This window comes from Haplochromis burtoni, unplaced genomic scaffold, assembly GCF_018398535.1.
Source record: "Haplochromis burtoni strain Fernald_Lab_line unplaced genomic scaffold, NCSU_Asbu1 Contig_181, whole genome shotgun sequence".
Taxonomy (NCBI): domain Eukaryota; kingdom Metazoa; phylum Chordata; class Actinopteri; order Cichliformes; family Cichlidae; genus Haplochromis; species Haplochromis burtoni.
Genome location: NW_024582542.1, coordinates 1,226,391 through 1,247,037, shown reverse-complemented (window position 1 = coordinate 1,247,037; position 20,647 = coordinate 1,226,391). Strand labels below are relative to the sequence as shown.

The window sequence follows — 20,647 nt, the reverse complement described above, 5'->3', positions numbered from 1 at the left end:
ACACACACACACACACACACACACACACACACACACACACACACACACATATTGTTTCAAGCTGAAAAGGTTTTATCACCAAGGGTTATAGCAACAAAACATGAAGTAAGAAAATTCAGCATAAATTATCATAGCAAATGAGTTTGGAAAATTGTGTAACTGTATCTGAGCAGCAGTGATTTTTTTATTTTATTTAGCCTTGCTAGACTGGATGAGTGGTGGTTGTTGACTATGATGAAGTCTCATTGCTTTTTAAATAAATGTAGAGCAGTTCATGATTAACACAGACAAAATAAATAAACTTCTGGAGCGGGTGTCCAGTGCTTAACACCCTAAAAAATTAATGCTTACACTGTAACTCATTTTGGTTATTTGGCAACAGAGTGACACATACTGACGTCTATAATTAGTTGGATAAAGACACGGTGTTCGTAGTTTTGTCTCTGGACACGACCACAGTGGATTTTAAATCCAACAATCAATATATGATTGAAGTGCAGACTTTCAGCTTTTACATTACAGACATTTTTATACACAGTTTTTATACACAGTTTCCCAGTTTCAAAGACTCCAAACTGGACAATTGACTGGCAAGCAGTTTTGTGGCAAGATGAGGTCTGTTTATTTGTTGTTTCATGACAGATGAAGCAGACATTAATATCTAAAGTTTATATTTAATAGTTTTTATATGTAATTTTAAATGTGAGCCCCAAATGTCAGCGAATGAGGCCAACATTAGGCTGAAGAGGGAAAAAAAAAACTTAATAGAAGGATATCAAAAATTTTACAAGTCACCAAATCAACAGCCAGCGAGTTCACTGGAGAGCTCAGCTACACCAAAAGCACAGAAAGTGATCATCTTGATCAGATGAGACCAAGATTAAGTTGTACTGAAGAGAATGGAGCATGGAGAAGGAAAAGAATTGCTCATGATCCAAAGCATACAACATCATTTGTTAAACAAGGTGAACGCAGTGTCACTAGTGTTTATTGATGATGTGACTGCTGGTGGAAGGAGCCGGATCAATTCTGAAGTGTGCAGGGCTACACTCTGATTCAGCCAAATCCTGCAAAACTGATCACACAGCGCTTCTTAGTCCAAATGGATGATATTCCAAAGCATACTGCAGAAGCAACCCAAGTTTGTCAAGGCAAAAAAATATATATTATTCGAGTAAATCACCTGATCTCTGGCCATTATTGCATGTTATAGATTAAGTGATTTCCATCTGATTGCATTCTGTTCTTATTCACACAGCAACCTGTCTTCTTCAGAAGTGTTTTCTCACTGTGTTAGGCGAGAAAAAGCATCCAGATTTTCATTTTTGTGTGTGTGTGAAATTACTTAATGAACCTTGTAGTCTGATGTCCTTTTCCCTCCAGTTGTTCTAACATGTCTTTTTTTCCCTCCTTCCTTCTGCTCAGGGATGCTGGTAGTGATCGTACTACTTCTTATAGCCATTATAGTGATTGCTGCGTGGCCTGTGTGATGAAGACAGCAGTGATCATGGACCCGTGTCAGACAGCAACAATGAAAGTCTGGAGCAGAATTTAATCAGCAGTGACATCAAACAGACAGACCCTCATTTAAGCAGATTTACCATACTTGCTCTTCACATTAAGACACAGGTCATTTTGGGCTATCTAATAAAGGAGAAGTGGGGAAAACCCCACAGGCAAATGTTTTTATCCAGTATGTCACTCTTGGGTTTAAGGGTATATGTAACCTTTCAAAAGACATTTACTTTCTTTTTTTGTGGGTGTAAATTGTTTAATAGATATTCAAATGTCTTACTAATAAATTAGTAAATCATCAAACTCTTAAATTATTTGGAGATTTGTAAGCATTTTGAAAAAGGTTTATTTTACTGCCTGAACTGTGAGAATGTTGACCTAACAGTAGGACCTCCCGCAGGCAACGGGGACTTTTCTTTCATAAGCCTGTCTGTGGTTGGGCTGAGGTTTGCACTGGATACAGTAATTCCGCAAGCTTTGCAATATTCACACTCACTTATATTTACCCATTTATTACTGTAGCAGCTGTAATGTTATCATTTTGTTTGGATTTTGTAATGTTTATAGAATAGCTCATAGCCAAAACAAACAGCTCGGCTGTGTTACTAACATGGCTCTTTTCCTTCACTGTAAATCAATTCAGCTTGTAATTTCTAATAAATGACATTTCCATTTTATAGAGCCTGGACTCCTGTCTGCGTTTACGCTCACGCCTCACTCTGAAGTGTTTTGTAACATGATCTTTAGGTAGTGTGGACCTTTGGCAAAGTTTTAACACTCTAGTACTACTTTAATTCATTCCATTGCGTATTTTTTCCCCTACTACATTTATAATGATACTGCAACCAGTTAACAGGGATAAACTGAATACATTAAATTCTGTAGACTTACAATTTAAAAAAAAAAAAAAGCAACAGAGGCAAATGATTTTTCAATGTAACAAGAGTTTATTTATTCTGAAAATCTGAATTTAGTTCTACCAGATTGGTGTGTTCAGTAGTTATTATTTCCTTCTTTTAATAACAACGATCTAAATAACCACAAACAAGTAAAAAAAAAAAAAGACAATAAAATCCACAATGTCTTGTGTCATTAAATATATTCATATATAATAACCATAATATATTAGTAGGCATTGTAAAACATTGCAAAAGACTTTGCAATGGTGAAAACAACATTTACAATTCATAGTATGAACACAAAGCAATGCTTTGATGTGTATGTGTATAGCGTTTCATCTGGAAGCTTGTCAAACCATTGCTCAGGAGACGGATGTCAAAGTTACAGCTAGAAGCTATGGAGACCAGAGTCGTGTCATTTTGGATTACACTGTGCCAAATAAAAATAGTTTAAAAAAAAAGAAAAGAACTTGACACATAACATTGTTGGTTTAACAATGAAATGCAATACCGTGCAAAAATTTTGTGTATATGTCAGAATATTGTGATTATCAGTTTTGGAGAATTCAAGAAGGCGCCATCATGTAGCAGCATGTTGGGTATCGATAACAAATATTAAACTGATTGAACAATTAAAAAAAATGTCAATATTGACTAGTACAGTTATTTTCTGTATCACAGTTCAATATGCTCATTTGTCATCATCTAGGATTTTTACTATAAGTAAAATTACAAAATTGAGGATGTTTCCAAGATACTGGTATCAAATCTTTATCTCCTTTTTATGAAAGTTTGAAAGTTTCTTGTGTATCCCTCTTTACACTCACTTGAGCGTTAGAAATTAAATGTAACTTTTGTGAGACAACAATCGCCCATTTAACATGATGTTTTATTGTCTCACAAACATAGTGCTCACGGTGTTGTGATTTGGCCTCAAAAGATAAAAAGTTCATGATAAATCAAATACACTTTGGGCTTTTTACAAACCTGAGCATTTTTATCCATGCATTCCTTGGAGAAATCCAAACTGAACTGCACACAAAGTGGTTTGAATCAAGCAGCGACAAGTTATTGTAATGCACCCCATTTGTCCCTTTGCAAGTATTGACATGAAGAGAATTAACATGGCAGGCATTTTCTTACTGATTCGTTTCTTTTACTGAGCGTACAGTCGTGCATTGTGTTTGCAAAAGAGTGTGCCCTGTAAATGGGTTTATATGCAATCCCACCATACTACAGGAAGTACTACAGACGAATACAAGCTGTGAGGTGGATTCTAAAAGTAAATTTAGGTAAGCGTGTTGAGCACTTTCTTAAGGCGCAATAAGCTTCAGTTTTTCATCACTATAGGGATTATTTTCTCTGCCACGTAAGGTAAGAAATTTATTGTTTCATTGTATCCACTCTGTGCTTTCTACAACCTGAATATCTTTCAGATCATCTCTTCAGATTTAGTGGTAGTAACAGGCAGGGGGTCAGTTGCAACATTTTTCTCCCTTTATCCTACTCATACCCATTGTAGAAGATTTTGACATACTGTGGCGAGCTTTCCATAAGTTGGTTTAAAAGAACACATGTCTGAAGAGGTAAATCATATAAATATTTGCATTGTTGCACTTGCGTCATACTATTTGTCTTTGTCAGTATCCTCTGAGAACATGCAGTACCAGCAGCTGCAGTGCTGCACTTTCACCCGCACAATTTTAACATTGCATCCATTTTACACAACAACAGACATTGGGTAACTTTCACAGTTCTGATCATTTGTGGCAGAGCAAGCATTGCTGATGAAAGGAAAAACAAACAAGATTTCACATCCCAAATGCCCTTTGGGGTTGCGTTAGGCAGGGCTTTCGGCATAAAACCGAATCAAACCTCCAAAGCTCCCCACTGCAGTGACGCCTCATGACAGGAAGGAAGCGGTTGAGGGTAGTTTCTTATTAATGTCTATTAGGAACAACTCAGGATTTTATGAACATTTTTGTAAAGAGGTTATCAATAAAATGTAGCTGGCTTCTTATTCCCAAGTCACTTGTTAAAGCTTCTATTTTTTTTGTGAGACAAAGTATATCACAGTTACTGTAACTACTAAAGGTAAAATCAGTGATTTAAATGTTTTTTCCCCTCAGAAATTGAACATTAGTACAGTACCACAAGCAGCACTATTTAGTGAACATTACAATCTCACATGCAGGTTTAGGCAAATGCTTAACTGTGAAATTTGAGGGGCACTGGTTGAAGTAACAAGGACGCTCAGGATTGATTAGATTGAAAATAAAAGTCAATACTGTCATAGATTCTTTTCTGTCACTTGCATGTTGTAAAACTGTAAAAGTCCTGACAGATGAAAATGTAAGACATGCAATTTAGTGTTGCTTGAATTGCATAATATAACTAAATTCAGACAGGAAAGGAATGGCAAGTCTTTCACAGCTAAATGTATGCATTTCTGTGGCTTAGAAACAATAGCATTTATGGCACAAATCTCAATAAAGGAACTACATATCACTTCCTCAATTGCCACTCAACAGTGAAATCTTTTGTTGAAACAAGCTCACTTCTTAGCGAATAATACAATTTTCCAAGACAACATGCAGAGGCAAAGTTGCAGCGGTAGGTAAGTGGCTTTCTGTCATTTTTGCAACAGCGGAAAATGTCCATAAAATTCAAACATAAAATATAAGGATTTCATATTGGGATAATGAGAACAAAACAAATAATGATATATACTGGTAATAGGTGCAAATCCACAAGAGAAAGGAATCTCAAAGTAAAATAAACCAAATCTGCCAGGTGAGCTCCTTCAACAAAAGTTCGACTGAAAAAAACATATCATCCTAAATAATTCTCTTCATGCTTCTACATAAAAAAGCAGCGACATAAACAGTCTCTTTTCTGTCCATGGTCCTCTGTCTGTCACTCTTCCATTCTTTTTATTTATTTATTTATTTATTTTTAATATTTGCCAGCTCAGCTTTTTTTCTTGAAATCATCTCCCTCTTCAGAATCGTCTCCGTCTCATCCTGCTTATGGCTTCTTGCACTTGCCTTTCTTCTCGCGCTGCTGGAACTTCCTGAGCCTGCGCGCCCATGTGTCCCTCCACTGGATAACCAGGCTACCTTTATCTGCCACTACTCCACCCTGGCCAGGGGAGTCCTCATCATTTCCCAGCAGCAAGTACTTCTTCCCAGGCTTGATCTTTGGACACTTGCAGGCCACGTCTTTGGCACGGACCCACAGAAACTGGTCCCCACGGCGGATGCGGCTCTCTCCCTGCTTGTAGACGGAGATGATGTTGACAGTAAATTTCCACCACTCACCGGATTTGTCCGCTTTCAGGATGTGCACTTGGACAGCTGCAAAGAAAAGTTGGGAAGCAAAAGACGTGACACATGATTTCCTTTTACTGGATTCAACAAACATGCAAAAGCGTGTGACTGGTAAAGTTTAGTTTCTCTGTAAGGATAAAAGTCTGCAGCAGAGTTGTGTGAGGCTGTAACTGGGCACGCTAGTTTTTGAGGCTACTATGATTGAGTATATCATTTTCATCACAGATACAAGCATGTAGATGCCACATTCGGTTTCTGCGCTGCATCTTTGCTACTGCGATTTTTCTCAGGTGTGTTTGGATAGACTAAAAGTTCTTTTAACACTTTTACAGTTACATACATATATCAAGTTTATGCATTCAAGTACATTTAATTTGACATTTTACAAGAGGTAGTCTGTTTTTAAGGTGATTGCATGTTAAGTGGCCACACTGAATTAAGCTAATACTAGCCTAAAGGTAGCTTCAGGTAAGCAGTTGGGTATAAAAATCTGCATTTCAAACTTAACTAAATATGCGGTATCATTGCCACAGTTTTTGCATTTGTAACAAAGCAAGCCAGTTACGAATTTGTTGTAAATGGTAGTGAGTTATGATGATTTTTCAAGTATATAAAGATCTCTGCCTTCAGAGATCGGGTCAAACCCAGACAGGTTCTTTCTGTTTGGAATTTTTATGTTTTTAAGTTTTCTCTAGGAGCTTCTCGGTTTCTCCTCCCATCAAAAAACATGCCAGGTTAATCTTGTGTATTATTTTAAGACATCAATTTGGACGTTTGGTTCCTGCTGTCCAATGCATGCTAGGATTTACAAATCAGAGGTTGATTGACAAGCTCAAAGTCCATGACGACAGTAGGCCAGCAATAAGAAGCTTGCATGTCTGTAAATTTTTCTTTAAAGCAAATCATCCAGCAGATTTTTCACTAAGAGACATTGCGGTAGACCGACTGGCATTGCCTTCCCTACAGCTATGCAGCTAGCATTCCAAAAACACTCAAAACTGTGGCTTTACCTTCTAATTTTAACAGTCCTTCCAAGCCAAAGTTTTTGCTTAAACAATTTAGTCTACAGATTGTTTTGGTCAAATCACTATGTCACTGGATATTTATTGAGCTAATCTCCTGCTTGCATGAGATATGCAGACATTTTTATTATTTTAATGAAGGCCTGGATTGTGTTTCAGTTTCCTATATCAGTCTTACCAAAGAGTAATGATGTCACAAAAGGGGGAAAGGGTTAGCCCATGATGCACATTAGGGATTATGTCACAAAATCCAGAGCTCTGACATTTCCAAGGCTGGAAGATCAAACCTCAGTATCCCCAAGTGTTTTAGATTTAAGAAGGTTTTGTTGATTTGCGTTATTGCAGCAGAGGAAATCTTGGCATTTGAGTGCATTACAGCATTCTTGCATTGCCTCACCAAGGAAATATTTGATCTTTTTTTTTTTTTCAAAAGGGCTTTACATTGTGACTAAAAGTGCATATCAGACTAATAAGACATTGAATAGGTTGCAGAAACACAGTTTTAATTCTTTAAAGAAGGTCAAATATGATGTGTACAAATTTAAATGGTGACAAATCAACTGAAATTGATTGAAAAGCAAGTACTGAATTGATAAAAGGAGGTAAGAGACATGTTTAAATTGACACCAATGTGCTATTAATCCCAGTAAAGTAAAAATTGGTAACCTAATTCTAACCTAGATTTTTTCTCTATACCTGGTCAAGCTATCAGATGGAGCCCAGTATGCATTATGTCCATTTACTGACACAGCAGCGTGATTTGTAATGTGATTAGAAGACAGGGTAGGGCTATTAAAGACGTTAGCTGGAAAGATACTCAGTTATATCACATGATTAATGTACCGATTCTGTCCTGTGAGAGGAGGAGTGAGGGAAAGTGAGAGTGAAGAAGAGGAGGAAAGAGAGCGTGTATCAATATGCATTTTATTGAACCGATCTCTTCCCCCTGTACTTATGACACCAGTTTCGGAATGAACCATCTTGTCACAAGGTCACCTTCAGCACTTATGGAGCTGAACATCTTGGCAGTATTAAGTGTATACCCCTGTACTCAGGCCAGGTTTTGTATTATTGATTTTGAATCACTGCCTTGGGATTCATTTCATAAAATGGTGAAAATCTAAAACTGCTTCTAAAACCTTTTTCCAGCTGCAACAGTGTAGCTGAATAAAGGTGATTTTTGAAAACATATCTGTATCTGCGTGTAATTTTAGTTTCCATTATGCTATTATGTTTCAGTAATACTGGTTAAACCAGATCTTTTGTGTTATGCTTGTAGCACAGTAATTACATGTGCAATTTATTCTTCTGCGATGTATTAATGTATAAAACTATTATTTGTATAATAGTTTTATTTAGGCCTCAGTGTCATGGGAGCCCTAATGACCGTTGGCTGACCTAACAGTGACCTCTGCAGCACCTTGGATATACCAGCTGCCACCATGTACTGTTTGTGTTTGCACAACAGTTGCTGTGCACTGTGGACACTGAGATGCTTAAAGTGGCTGCACCAAGGATTTGCTGAGATGAGATATTTCCCCGGGCTTTGCATCCTCCTGTGACTGCTAATGTGCGTCTGCATATCAAATGCAGAAGCTTGTAGTGTCGTTTCCCTACGCAGCATGGGACACAGATCCCTGCTGATCCTTTCAAAACAGTGCAAAGCTATGGCTCCCTGGAGCCAACTTCTGCAGATTTACATTGTGTCTCAGTCAGCTTCGCTAAGCTTGAGTAAATACTGCACAGGGTTCTTGTTCTTGTCCGTAATTAGTCTTAAATATTCCGTTGCTAACTATGGATGGAAATGGATCCTTTAATGTATATTCCTGGCACAAAGCCACCCGGCAGAGAGAAGGTGAATTACACAGGGAATGACAAAGAACATAACACCACTGCTGGACTCACAGATTAAATTAAATATTTTAACTATGATCCAGCTCTGAAAAATAATTTAATTTAAGAGTTTGTAAAGGAAATTTAAAAAAACAAACAAACAAACATATATTTTGTCTGTTGTTGTGCATGAACACATTAAATCTGCATGTGTTTATTCGATTGATTGTACACCATCATAACATCGCAGCCAAAGAGAATCCTTTTGGCTTCATGTTTTGATTAAATCACACTTAACAGCAGAGTTTCTATCTCAAGGTTTACAAACCTTCTCTGTTCAGACTCCCTAATTTACACCCTCTACATAACAAGGCTCTGTATCTACACCCAAAAAGCATTAAAGAGAATCTTTTCTTTTCATTTGTCTCTTGCTTGGCAGTCGCTCAGCCATCAGTACCAGCACACCTACGAGACATGCCAAATCAATTTTGGAGCCTCTCCTGCTGTCTTGTCTTGTACATACTGTAGATAAGGGTACTCCGGATTGTGTTGAGTGATCGTTTCTCCAGCGCGTCATACTGATGCCTCTTTTTATCTCTACATCTCCTCACCCTCAAATGGGTGCTGCCTACTGTTATCACTCAGTTTTAATAGTGGTGTTTTAGTGGTCCAGTGCATTCTGCCATTCTGCGCAATTCCACAAAGCAGTAAATTCATTGGCCAGGAGACTTTGTCTTTACACTCATTTTTCTTTTTTTTCTCCACTTAAAAAACAAAACAAAAACAAAAACAAAATTCATTTAACTAACTTAAATTAGTCAAGATAAGGGAACAGATTTGTCTCACCATTACCCTAATCAAAGGCATTATGGGGCCACTGTTAAAGGTCATGCATTTCTAGGACACCAGTCATCTGACAGAATGACACCGATGTCTCAGTGTTTCTTGTGCATCATTATTCCCAAACATATTTCCTCATTTGGTGTTTAATAGTAATGGTAGAGGTATTTACTGGGTTGAGATATGCTTGCTATGCAGACCATATTATGGCATACTCATTTAGTTCCCCCTCGTGCCCTACATTTGGGGTGGATTGGTTTTTAAAATTGTATTTGTTACGCATCTGTGTTAATGTATAAATAAAATATAATACAACAGCACAATAAAAGTATGCATTTTTAATCTTGATTTTAGAAGAAATGCTAACTTGGTTTTGAAATTTCCAGCATTTTCTGCCTTTTGACAAAAAAAAAAAAAATCACGCATGGACCGCAACACATTTGAGAGACAAGGTTTTTCTCACGCCACTAGCATCAAGTTAGGCACTGGTGGAAGAGGAGGTGTCTATAAGCTGACCCTTTAACTCCTGCAAATCCTAACTGAACAAAGTCCAGGCATGTCCATCAAGCTGCTGAAGTATGCTCCAGGATGCCGCTGCTTGGTTGACTAGTTCAGCAGCCTGACTTCAATCAGGGGAGGGGCCAGAGGGACAGGAAGAGGGGAGAGGTCATATGTCTTATCCACACCTTGAATGGGGTGGCAGACTGATGGTCACAGGAATTCACCAAGAAACACATCAGCTGTGGGGGAAGTGGCCTTTCTTAATGAGGATCTCTTAAAGAGCTCCCACTGTCTGTCATACTGACTTGCTTTATCCGCTGGAGTCTTATTCGACTGTTCAGAGATAACCCTTCCAGCACACACGCACACACATCTTCTCCCTCTCTGTCCTTCTGTTTGTCTGCCTCTCTCTTCCTCCTTGAAGATCTGTTGTCTTCTGTTTGATCCTTTGACTCTCTGTTCTCAGAAAGCTGTAGAAAGACATCAGTAAAATGCCTCGCCTGAAAACTATTGCTGCTTCCCAGCAACGTTCTGGGCTGGATGCATAACACTGAAGGTACTTTGATTGTAGGAGCAAACAAATGCATTCAAAGAAAGACTCTGCAGCAACACTGGGACTCCCTAAAAGTGCAAATTATTTGTTCTTAGAGACAGATTGATCTCAAAGTAAAGCAGATGTCTTCATAATGTAAATGTGAGTGGTTAAACAGGCTGCGCGTTGTTTGTTTACTCACCGTAATCTTTCTTGCAGTACTTCTTCATGTTGATTTTAAGTTTGCCTTTGGATGCCTTGCAGTAAGAGTCACAGTCTGCAAGAATAACAAAGAATCAAATATGATAACGAGTCATAATGCATCAAAGAATCTCTGCAATTTGGTTGCCAGTATTTATTTTTTCTGTGAATTAAACTGTTTGCATTTTTTTAACAATTTCAATGTTCTTGGAAAATAATATTCTTAATTTAAGACATATGAAAAAAATGAATACTTGCACCCACAGCAAATTAACTGATTTTGAATTTTTACTTAATCAGAAAAGAATCGTCCCAGAATTTTCCACTTTGTCCTTTGATTAAAGGAATCACTATGAATTGATCAAAATAAAATTTTACCTTCTGAAAAAATCTTATAATTAATTAAATCATTATTAGTTAACATAGTTATACCATACTTAATATGATATTTTAGTAATACCACAATTAATATGGTGGTATTAAATTAATATTAAAATGATTATAATAATTCATGATTTTAGTAGGAAAACGTTATATTTGATATTCATAATTATTTAAATAAAACATATCTATTTGAGATTTAAAGCTTTAAATGCTTCTATTGCATGTAGTAGAATCTGGAAAGCCTAAACTTGTTCACTGAGTTTCAAGTTTAGGAAGAAAAATGACAGAACAATAAATAAAGAAATAAATAAACATTTTTTTTATTTTCCAACAGCACAATCTCATCATGTGTGATGGTCTTATAAAAGCACCTGATGTTATCAGCACAGTGTTTTGAGAGATTTAAAAGAAAAAGTGCCAAGAACCCACTCAGACGGTGGGAATAATTTAGGCCTATGCAGACCACCCGACATTTACTTCATCCCCCACCTCCACCCAAATCTCACCACACTTGTCACCTCAGCCCCCGACCTTCTGAAAAAAAAAATAGCCCTGGGATCACTTCAAGGCCCCACAGAGGACCACGTCAAGCTTTTGCATTTATTGCAGGGGGGGGGCACGCAGGGTTGTCAGCTATTTGAGGGAGTGGAAGGTGGGGAGGTGGAGGAGGTCAATGCCACACAAAGGGAGGTCAGGAAGGGAAAATTAGCCATCCATGAAGTGTTAGGCAAAGGACCCTCATTTTGGGGGTGCGTCCATTCTGGAGCCGTGAAGAAATGAATACCTCATGCAGGCAGCGGTGTCATCCAAATCAGCTTAGAGCACTCTGCTGAGAGGAAGCTCTCAAAGACAAGTATGTATTTACATATTCTTTGAGGCAGATGAGGTGAACATTTGATTTTTCATCCACATCATTCGATGTACACTGTTCAGAAAGATTTTTGGCCAGGAAAATATATTAAAATGTATATATTCATGAGCGGTGGGGGTCAGGGATATTAGTGTTCACTGTGGTTCAATAAAGAAAATAATGAGCCGCACACTGCAAGCACAGTATGGCATACAGCCACAGGGCTGTATTAAAGGTATGCAAATATACAAGATACGAAATCTCTGCAGGTTAGGAAAATATTTACATCTGTGACTCTACGTGTGTGTCCTCCACGTCATCATATTGTGCTCTTGCAATGGTGTTTTTTAATTATTGAAAGTGAACTGCTTTTACGTTACAGCCTTGTTCCTTGTCCAAATAGACCCACGACAGTATGCCAACAGTTTTATGGTTGGCCATAAGCTGACGCAACCTCCACTTGCCTCAGTAATCCAGAAACTATGTTGCTGCTACGATGTAGTGATTGCCCCATGCAGTGCTGTAATGCATCATCTACTTACAGTGCATGCCAAAATAATGTCATGTTAGGGGAATATCAGGGGAATAAAATCTGTTTTTTCAGTGTTTTTGCTCTCTCTCTCTTTTCAGACTGCCGACAATATTATTATTATTATTATTATTATTATTATTATTATTATTATTATTATTATTATTATTTAATAATAATAATAATAATAATGATGATAATAAATTAAGAGAGACAAGGATGAACAGCATGTTATAGTGTTAAAGAGTGACCGGTGTAGTGGAGGGCAGACTGGCACTTTCAGGCAAACTTGATATGAGCAAACATCATTTATGTGACCAAATCTTTGGTCGTGCTTTTTATTTTCATATTTACTTGAGTTGAATTGAGTTGAATGAGGTTGCCCGGGGAACACCACAACAAGAAAAAATGCCCCCCCCCCCCTGCGAAAAAGAGAAGGGGGTGGGAGAATAGATATTGGTAGTGAGCGAAGGGGTGGAGAGGTTGACAAAAAAAGAAAGAAAAAGACAAGAGGGAAATTTAAGGGAGGGGGTGGGAAGAACAAGACAAGGTCCAGAAATTTAAGGAAAACCCCCAAATTGAAGCTGGTAGTCTCGTGAACTGGTTAGAAAGGGCAAAAAGCTGGTGCTAGTGGTAGTAAACAGAGAATGTAACAAAAATAGGAAGAGTACATGAAGAAGGGGAGCCTACATGAGTTGCACCTGATTACCATGTAAATGATCGAAGGGGGACGGTGCCCCCCCCCACCCCCCACCCCCACCCTCCCCCTTCGATGGAAAGGAGGCTTTGTTTTCTCATAACCCCCCTCCCTCCCCGATACCATCATGATACTTCTCTTTGATAGCCTTTCGTTCCCCATTAGTGTACCCCTGAGACACAGCTCCAGGCCCCGCTGAGATCACCCCAAGATCCCCATTTAGGGCCAGGCAGTCCCCTACAGTGAGGACAAATGTTCCCTTTGTGAAAGCGTTACAAGCTGGAGAAGTGGAAGCAGTCCCCTAATACTGAGCTAAGATGTGCTTTGGGCAGAGTAGATGTAGTTACTACAGCGCTTTGTTTCCTGCCTTTCAGCACTGAGAAGTGTGTAACTGAGAGGTGGACCTTTGCCCCTTCTATTAAAGTACTGTACGACTCCTTACCCTAATCGTTTTCATTAAAGCTGCTTCGAGACAGAATGCATTAGTGCTCAGTTTTATGTGTTTGGACCGGTACTTTACAGCGCTGAAAAAAGGAGCAGTACAAATGTCTTCATTACGTTCAGCAACAAATATTCAGAGGACCTTGCACTGCTCAGACTTGTAGATCAAAATCTATACACAGCACTCCTCATCGTACTTTTATTGATTTGCTAATGCTGTCATAATAACAGCAAACCAGAGATATTTAAGATATTTATTTACCTTTTTTTGATGCACTGATCAGTTTTGATATTTGAGGCTATTTTGTGCTAATAGCGCGTTAATGATCAGAGGCTACTAATAACATTTAAAATGCTTTCAGTTGGTTGTTTTATTGATTTTGTGGTTGATTTTCAAAGTTACAATATTAAAAAAATCTCTTAATTAAAAAAATTATAGTAAGAGGAAATTTCAGAGATATCTTTAAGTAAAAAATGTAAAATAGTATTAGTTAATTTATAAAATACATTGTATTTTATAACATATCCTTATAAGCCAGTAAATTTCCATACACATACAAGTAGCACACACTAACACCAAACCTTTCAGCTTTATTCCCATCTTTATTCTAAAATAGGGGTTTGTTCATATACCATACCTACTACAACAAAGCATTTTATTCTATTTTGTATAGTATGTTATTCTATTTTATCTGATCCTATTCTATTGTGTTTTTCATAACTTTTACTTTCTGCCATGACCTAAAAATGGGTGGGACTAATAAAGGTTTGTCTTATCTTATCTTATCTTATCTTATACAAAAATGGATTGCAAAATGTTTCTTTTTTCTGTCTGTTGACACTGTTTTTGGGAATTATGTAGTGATAAAAAGAGTTATCCAAAATCCTTTCAGCATGAACCTTCCACTCAAATGTGTCAACAAAATGAAACGAGAATTTTGAACGTGGTTTTATCCAGTGTTCGTGTTTCCATTGTGGGAAAGTATGCAAATTATAGCAAATTTGCACATATAATGCCCCACTTACAAGCTTTTGAGTATTTTAATGTTTAGATATGTAAATTAAAAAAATAATTGTCTCTATGTAAGTACTCAACTAGTGAAGTTTCATGGTGATACGTGTCATTTTTAGATGAAAATTGAGGACACAGAAGAGTGCTTAATCTTTTTTATTTTCTTTTTTGTGTGGGCTTGAATTTTTATTTTTCATATTTAAAATGAAGAATGCAATTTGTAGCACTCTTATGGAGAAGGTTGGAGTGTGGCTGCAGTTTTCTGTGAGTGCAAGGTGAAGGAAACATTGCACAGAACACCCGTCAAACTATAATGGATTATTGATGTGATCAAAATTTATCTTGATATCTCTTCATACTGTAAAGAAACATTGACAGCCAGCACCGGGACATAACAGACACCTTGGCATGCAAGCTAAAGTAAACAAAAGCAGTGTGGAGAAATAGCATGGTGAAGGTGAATGCAATGCAAATGAGCAGTCAGTACTTTAGAGTTATACAGAGAAGGACTGGAATGCAAACAACTTAACATTCAGCCAAGAAGTCTGCATCGTTTGTAGCAGAGTAAATGCCAAAGTGCCTAGCTGTCCTTTAGTATATATATAAAATTAAATATTTAAAATGATTAATAATATTAACATTTGGGTCACAGTGAGAGCTGCTCAGGGAGCTGTGTGATTGCATATACTTGTACAGTATGCACGTGCTACAGCTTTGCAGTTACAGTTGATTTTAAAACTATGCAAAGCTGCTCTTAATGTTTAAATGCAAGTGAACATGTGTGAACACGACCACAGAGGCAAGAGGCATCAAAGGTAGAAGAACAGTGAGACAAGAAGGTGTAAATGATGGCCCGGGAGGAGGGCTTTCTCCCTGAAGCAGACTGATTGAGAAACAAATTGCAGCAAATAAAGCACGTAATTAGATTTCAGAGCCCAGTGTGCTGCCATGCAATGCGCTCCATTGTTCTGTGCCGGGCTGCTTACATTAGAACTGTGAGTTTGGATCCCGTCCAGCAAAGAAAGACAGAGTAAAAAAGGGGAAAGAAAGAAAAGGAGCCCCCTCCTACTTCTTTCTCATTGTATTGTCAGTGAGCAAAGGATGGTTTGCTTTCAGCCACCAACAGGCAGAGAAGAGAGGCTATTAGAATTCTTGACCCGATTCGAGATTTTATTTTGGGTGGCGTGCAATCAATTCCGATGAGCTGGGGCATCGCCCATTACTGTAACTGCTCCGTTTTAAATCAGCATGGAGTCCTGTAGGGTTTCTCTGAAAGCTTAGCCGGGGGAAATAAATATGGCAAGAATTTAATGGCATAAAGCAGCAAATAAATTTCAGATAAAAGTTTAACGATGATTTGATAACGTGTGCTTCTGTTTTGGCTCTATTTTTTCTTAACTCAGTGTCTTTTTACTTGTATTTATTCTCTCTCTATCTATCCCACGTTGACACGGCCGTAAAGCACGCTGGACTCGACTCGTACTCAACAGGGTGTGTAAAGCAAGACTCATGTTCAAAAAATCCGAGGAGGGGTTCGCCACAGATCCTGATCACTTCCAGCTTCAGACACGTCACACACACATACAGTATGTAGGGCTGAACCTTGTTATGCTTATAAGTATCATCATGGTCACTCCAATTCTCCTTCTCCTCATCATCATTAGTTACTTTCACATCCTGTGTATTCTGACGGGCCAGGGCGGCCATCGCAGGTCATCTGCAGTTAATCTCCTCCACATTTCGTTGCTGTTCAGACATCTCTGTCGTGACCCGTGGGAGTGGCGACTCACGCCATCCATGACCTACCAGCACAATGTGTGTTTTGTCTGCGCTACACCATCGGAGGTATTCTCCATGCATTCCAACCCTCCGTGTGGTCAGAAAGGGGGGAGAGCCCTACTGCAGGAGACAAATTAATATCCACTCCATCTTCCCTCATAACCTCCATTCACACCCTCCGCCTCCCGGCAAGCTCCACTCCCCGCCTTCAAGCAAGGAGCAACGAGACACCTGCCTCATAGCTGTCAGCCCAACACCTCATACTCAACACCTCATCCGATTTTTTTCATATTTATTTCTAAATTAACTTTCCATGTTTCTTAACTCATGCTCAAATCTTCGTCTTCAGAATCTCAATTTTTCACACACTCCATTTACATTTAATTTTTTCTCGTTTTCTTCATTTTCCAAACTTTTTGCAGGTAATCCACCACTTCTCACTTTTGTTCCTCTTCTTCTATCCCTTGTACACATTTTCTTATATGCTTTTAATAAAAAACTAATAAATGGTAGATAAATTTAATTTAATTGTGTAAATTTAATTTAATGTGGGTAAAGTGCAAACGGCCTCTTTTTTGATCTGATCGCCATCTCCCCCGAGTACATTGGGTACAACAAAAGGCATAACGCATTTCAAAAAAAGCTTTAAAAAAGTTGGAATACTCTTTCTCCTGCTGCTAACTAATAATAATGATGCAGATAATAATCATAATCACTTTTTTTTAGTATGCAGTACTGTGCAGAAAAAACAAAACTGCTGAATACTGCATACAAGCCACATCTGTTTGCAATCATAGCTGCAGGAATACCAGGTTGAGCAGAGGTGGGTTTGCTGTGTGACCCCATGAAGAGGCTCGGAGGATAATGTATGCATCCTCTGGGCCTCAAGACCGGGCGGGCTAGATGACCAATCGCTATTCATGCTTCTGACATGACCAACAGAGGATGTCCGTCACCTTACAGTCTGCTTGATTTTAGCCTCAAGGAAGAACAGATTGCCTGGTGGGTCATAATTCACACTTTAACACCATCTCCATCAAAAGGGATGATTTAATTAATACAGTTAGTGGAAACGATAAATATGCACAAATTATGTGAAAGTCTATTTTCTTTCAGAATCAGAATCGTGTTTATATGTTTATATGTGCAGACACATACAAGGAATTTGTATGTGTCTTTCCTGTGTTGTCACATTGAATTAGCATTTTTTAAGTTAACAAAATAAATATATAAAAGTAAAAATCCCTCAGAATATGTCCTATACCCTAAAGTAGACAGATTCCTGACAAGGGGCGCCCAGAGAAACTCCAGATATTGTAGCTCTGCACCACCCACAGTGTTATGTGAAGACAAAGCGTGAAACAGAGGGAGACGAAGGAGGTGGAGGAGAGTGAAAAGAGACTTAAAGAGAAAAGAAAAGAGGTGGAGGAGGGTTGGACAACAGTGATAGCTGGACTGTGCTGTCAGTCAAAGCTGTTCAGGGAAGATTTCAAACCTCAGAGCACCAAACAGCTGCAGAAAGCCCTTATGCACACACACACTCGCTTACAGACATGTATATATGTTGGGCCTCTTCCATTTTGATTTGAGAGGGAGAAAAAAAACATGGCACGAGCCAGATCAACTTTTTCCACTGTGTGTGAAAGAAAAAGCGGTACTGATTCGAACACTGTTCATACAGTCACAGCACGTCTCTTTAGGAAGTAGAAAATGTGGGTTTTTCCACTTTTCGGTTTTCTGGCAGCATTTATGCCATTTCCTGGGTAACTAATTGAGCCTGCCACAACCCTCAGTAGTGACATATCACCAGAAATCTAACCAGTTGATAAGCTGACAGTTGATTCTAGAATCTCTAAATTTGAGCACTAATATTCATTCTTATATCAGTTACATAGTTATATTTCCCATTATTCTATCTACTCTAATAACTGTTATATACAGATATCAACACTTATATGCAGATTATAAACAAAACTGCATTTAAAGTAGTAGCAGTATCTGATATTCCATGCCTTATCCTCATCTTATGCTCCTCAATTAATGACTGGACAGCAAACCAAATGTTACAGAACTGTTTGAAACAGAAGAATACCAATACATCCTTTGCTAAGTTACAAAATCCAGATCCCTCCATCACTCCTCCTCTTACTACACTGCATCAGAGAGGAAAGTGCGAGCTGGGAGAGATGAAATATCAAATCAAACAAACTACTGGAGCCCAATGCTGCACACTCAACCAACACCCCACTGTGCCGCAGTTAGACTGATTAATTGTGAAAGTGTGAGAGATTAAAGGAGGCACATCCCAGGGCTGCGGCTAATGGATTTAATATTCATGAACCCCCCAGTAATAAGGAGGGGAAAGGCAAGTGGGATCCAATTTATCCTGCACACTGTTTTTACACTTGTGGAAAAAATATGAGAGGACGAGGAACTAAACTGGTTAAAAAGCTCATACTGAATACATTTATCCTCCCACGGCATTTTCCTCGTTTCCTCTCGAGGACAAATGTGCTTTTATACTGATTTATAGCAACATATAGATAAATATGTAAAAGAGATTAAATGTTTTACTCTCAGCTGTGCTTACCTGATGGCTCCTCCGTGCTGCTGGATGGGGTTGTAGGAGGTGTGACTGGAATCTCTATTCCCAGAGAAAACATGACAGAGACACAAAGAAAGATCAGTTTTATTATTATGTGTATCTGCAGTGCATGTTCTTATGTTGCTGTGTGGACGTGTGGAGGTTGTTACAGGATGTAAATAGGCACATTTATTAAAGAAGCATGAAAATGTGTCACTGTTAGAGCCAGAAACTTAAACCTCTGTGATATATTCTGGCAAGGTTTCAGTGTTAATATTATAGAAGAAAATTTAGTAAATAAATTCCTGACGGGGCGTCTGGAAGATATCCTAATGGCAATGAACTGTGTCTTGGTGACGCAGGAGTTGAGTCTGAACTTGCTGCATGTTTTTCCTCGTCTGAAGTGCAACTTAGAGTCCGATTTATTGTGTATCCTTTCTTGCAAGTTTGGATTCTGGCTTTCTTAAAAGCTTAAAATGTTATTTCATCTACCTGCTGGCTCCTTCAACATAAACAAGTCTGCCCATCTCACGCTTTGCTTCTTCCAAAACGCAAAAAGCATTACTAGGTGCTAAAATTGCATTACTAGCAGGGGGAATAATATATTTAAAGCCACGAAGTTGGTAGACTTTCCAGAATCGACTAATCTTGGTGGCTAATATGTATCTACATTTAAATGTATTAATATTAAATGTCTGTTTCAACGGTTTCCCGTGATTATTTTCATATCGGCTCGAAATAAAATATCTCCCTCTACTGTAACTGCAACTTACTGCAACTTCTGCATGTATGTACATTTCACATTTTGGAGAAGCAAAGTGTGAAATGGACACGGATGCAGAAGTTGCAGTAAGTTGTGGTAGGCCGGCGTGTCTGTTACACGCTTTGTTGTAATATGTCGGTATAATGCTTTTTTTATTTTATTGTTGCATTGTGAAGAGAAAGGGCTCAATCAAAAAGACTTCTAGATTATTCACGTAGACTATGAGGAAAGAAGGAAAAGTGACATGCAAGGAAAGACCCTGATACACTGAGGGAAGTGGTGTGGTGGTTTCAGCGGTGCAGTGAAGAGTGTTTAAGGAGACAAAGAAACAATCAAGTCTTTAGGTCAATTAAAATGAGATTTTCTCAATTTACACAGACAAAAACCTGCTTTCTAAAAGTATGTCTCATCTGCATGCTTGTCCTGGAGGTCCATTTGCTGATGCTGATCTGCTCACATGAGTGCACATCTGCATTATGTGATATTTAAACGATAGGTCTAATTCTAATATTTTACTTGTGTAAATTTAAACTGACAACAGTGGGAAGTAATATAAACTCAAACTCATAAACACATGTACTGAACATTAAACTGGATGAGCAGTCAAATGTTTTGCTTTAAAGGAGAGAGACAATTCATTGAGAGAGTCCGTTAAGTTTTCTTATGCTGGATACTGCAGCCCCTCTCTCTCTTATCCTGTCTTGAGGTACAGACCTTCTCTCATGCGATTTCATATATTTTGATCTTTTTGTCTTCATTACAATGGCTTGTAAATAATAAATTAAAAGGTAGTACACTTTAGTCATCCCATGAGACATTGTGGTAGCTTAGAGAAGCTGACACAGCTCTTTATTCAGATTAATGGAGCCAACAAGTGTGTGCAGCCATAACCTTGGGGTTCACTTTTAATGGTGTGTTTTTTTAAACTAGGAAAAT

At 38.2% G+C, this 20,647-nt stretch overlaps 2 protein-coding genes across 3 annotated transcripts in view; one reads left to right on the top strand and one right to left on the bottom strand.

Annotated features, from left to right (window-relative positions):
• stx8 (syntaxin 8) overlaps nucleotides 1-2,192 on the top strand; it is a 42,625-nt gene extending 40,433 nt beyond the window's left edge. Inside the window, exon 8 of the mRNA XM_005934429.3 lies at nucleotides 1,426-2,192. Within this exon, the coding sequence (XP_005934491.1) occupies nucleotides 1,426-1,490 (65 nt within the window). The 3' untranslated portion in view covers nucleotides 1,491-2,192. The remainder of the gene's footprint in view (nucleotides 1-1,425) is intronic.
• Nucleotides 2,193-2,303: 111 nt separating this feature from the next.
• ntn1a (netrin 1a) overlaps nucleotides 2,304-20,647 on the bottom strand; it is a 57,819-nt gene continuing 39,475 nt past the window's right edge. For both annotated transcript variants that reach the window (XM_005934428.3, XM_005934427.3), the window contains 3 exons: nucleotides 18,955-19,008; nucleotides 10,674-10,748; nucleotides 2,304-5,770 (listed from right to left, as the gene is read on the bottom strand). In XM_005934428.3, the coding sequence (XP_005934490.1) occupies nucleotides 5,442-5,770; nucleotides 10,674-10,748; nucleotides 18,955-19,008 (458 nt within the window). In that variant the 3' untranslated portion in view covers nucleotides 2,304-5,441. The remainder of the gene's footprint in view (nucleotides 5,771-10,673; nucleotides 10,749-18,954; nucleotides 19,009-20,647) is intronic.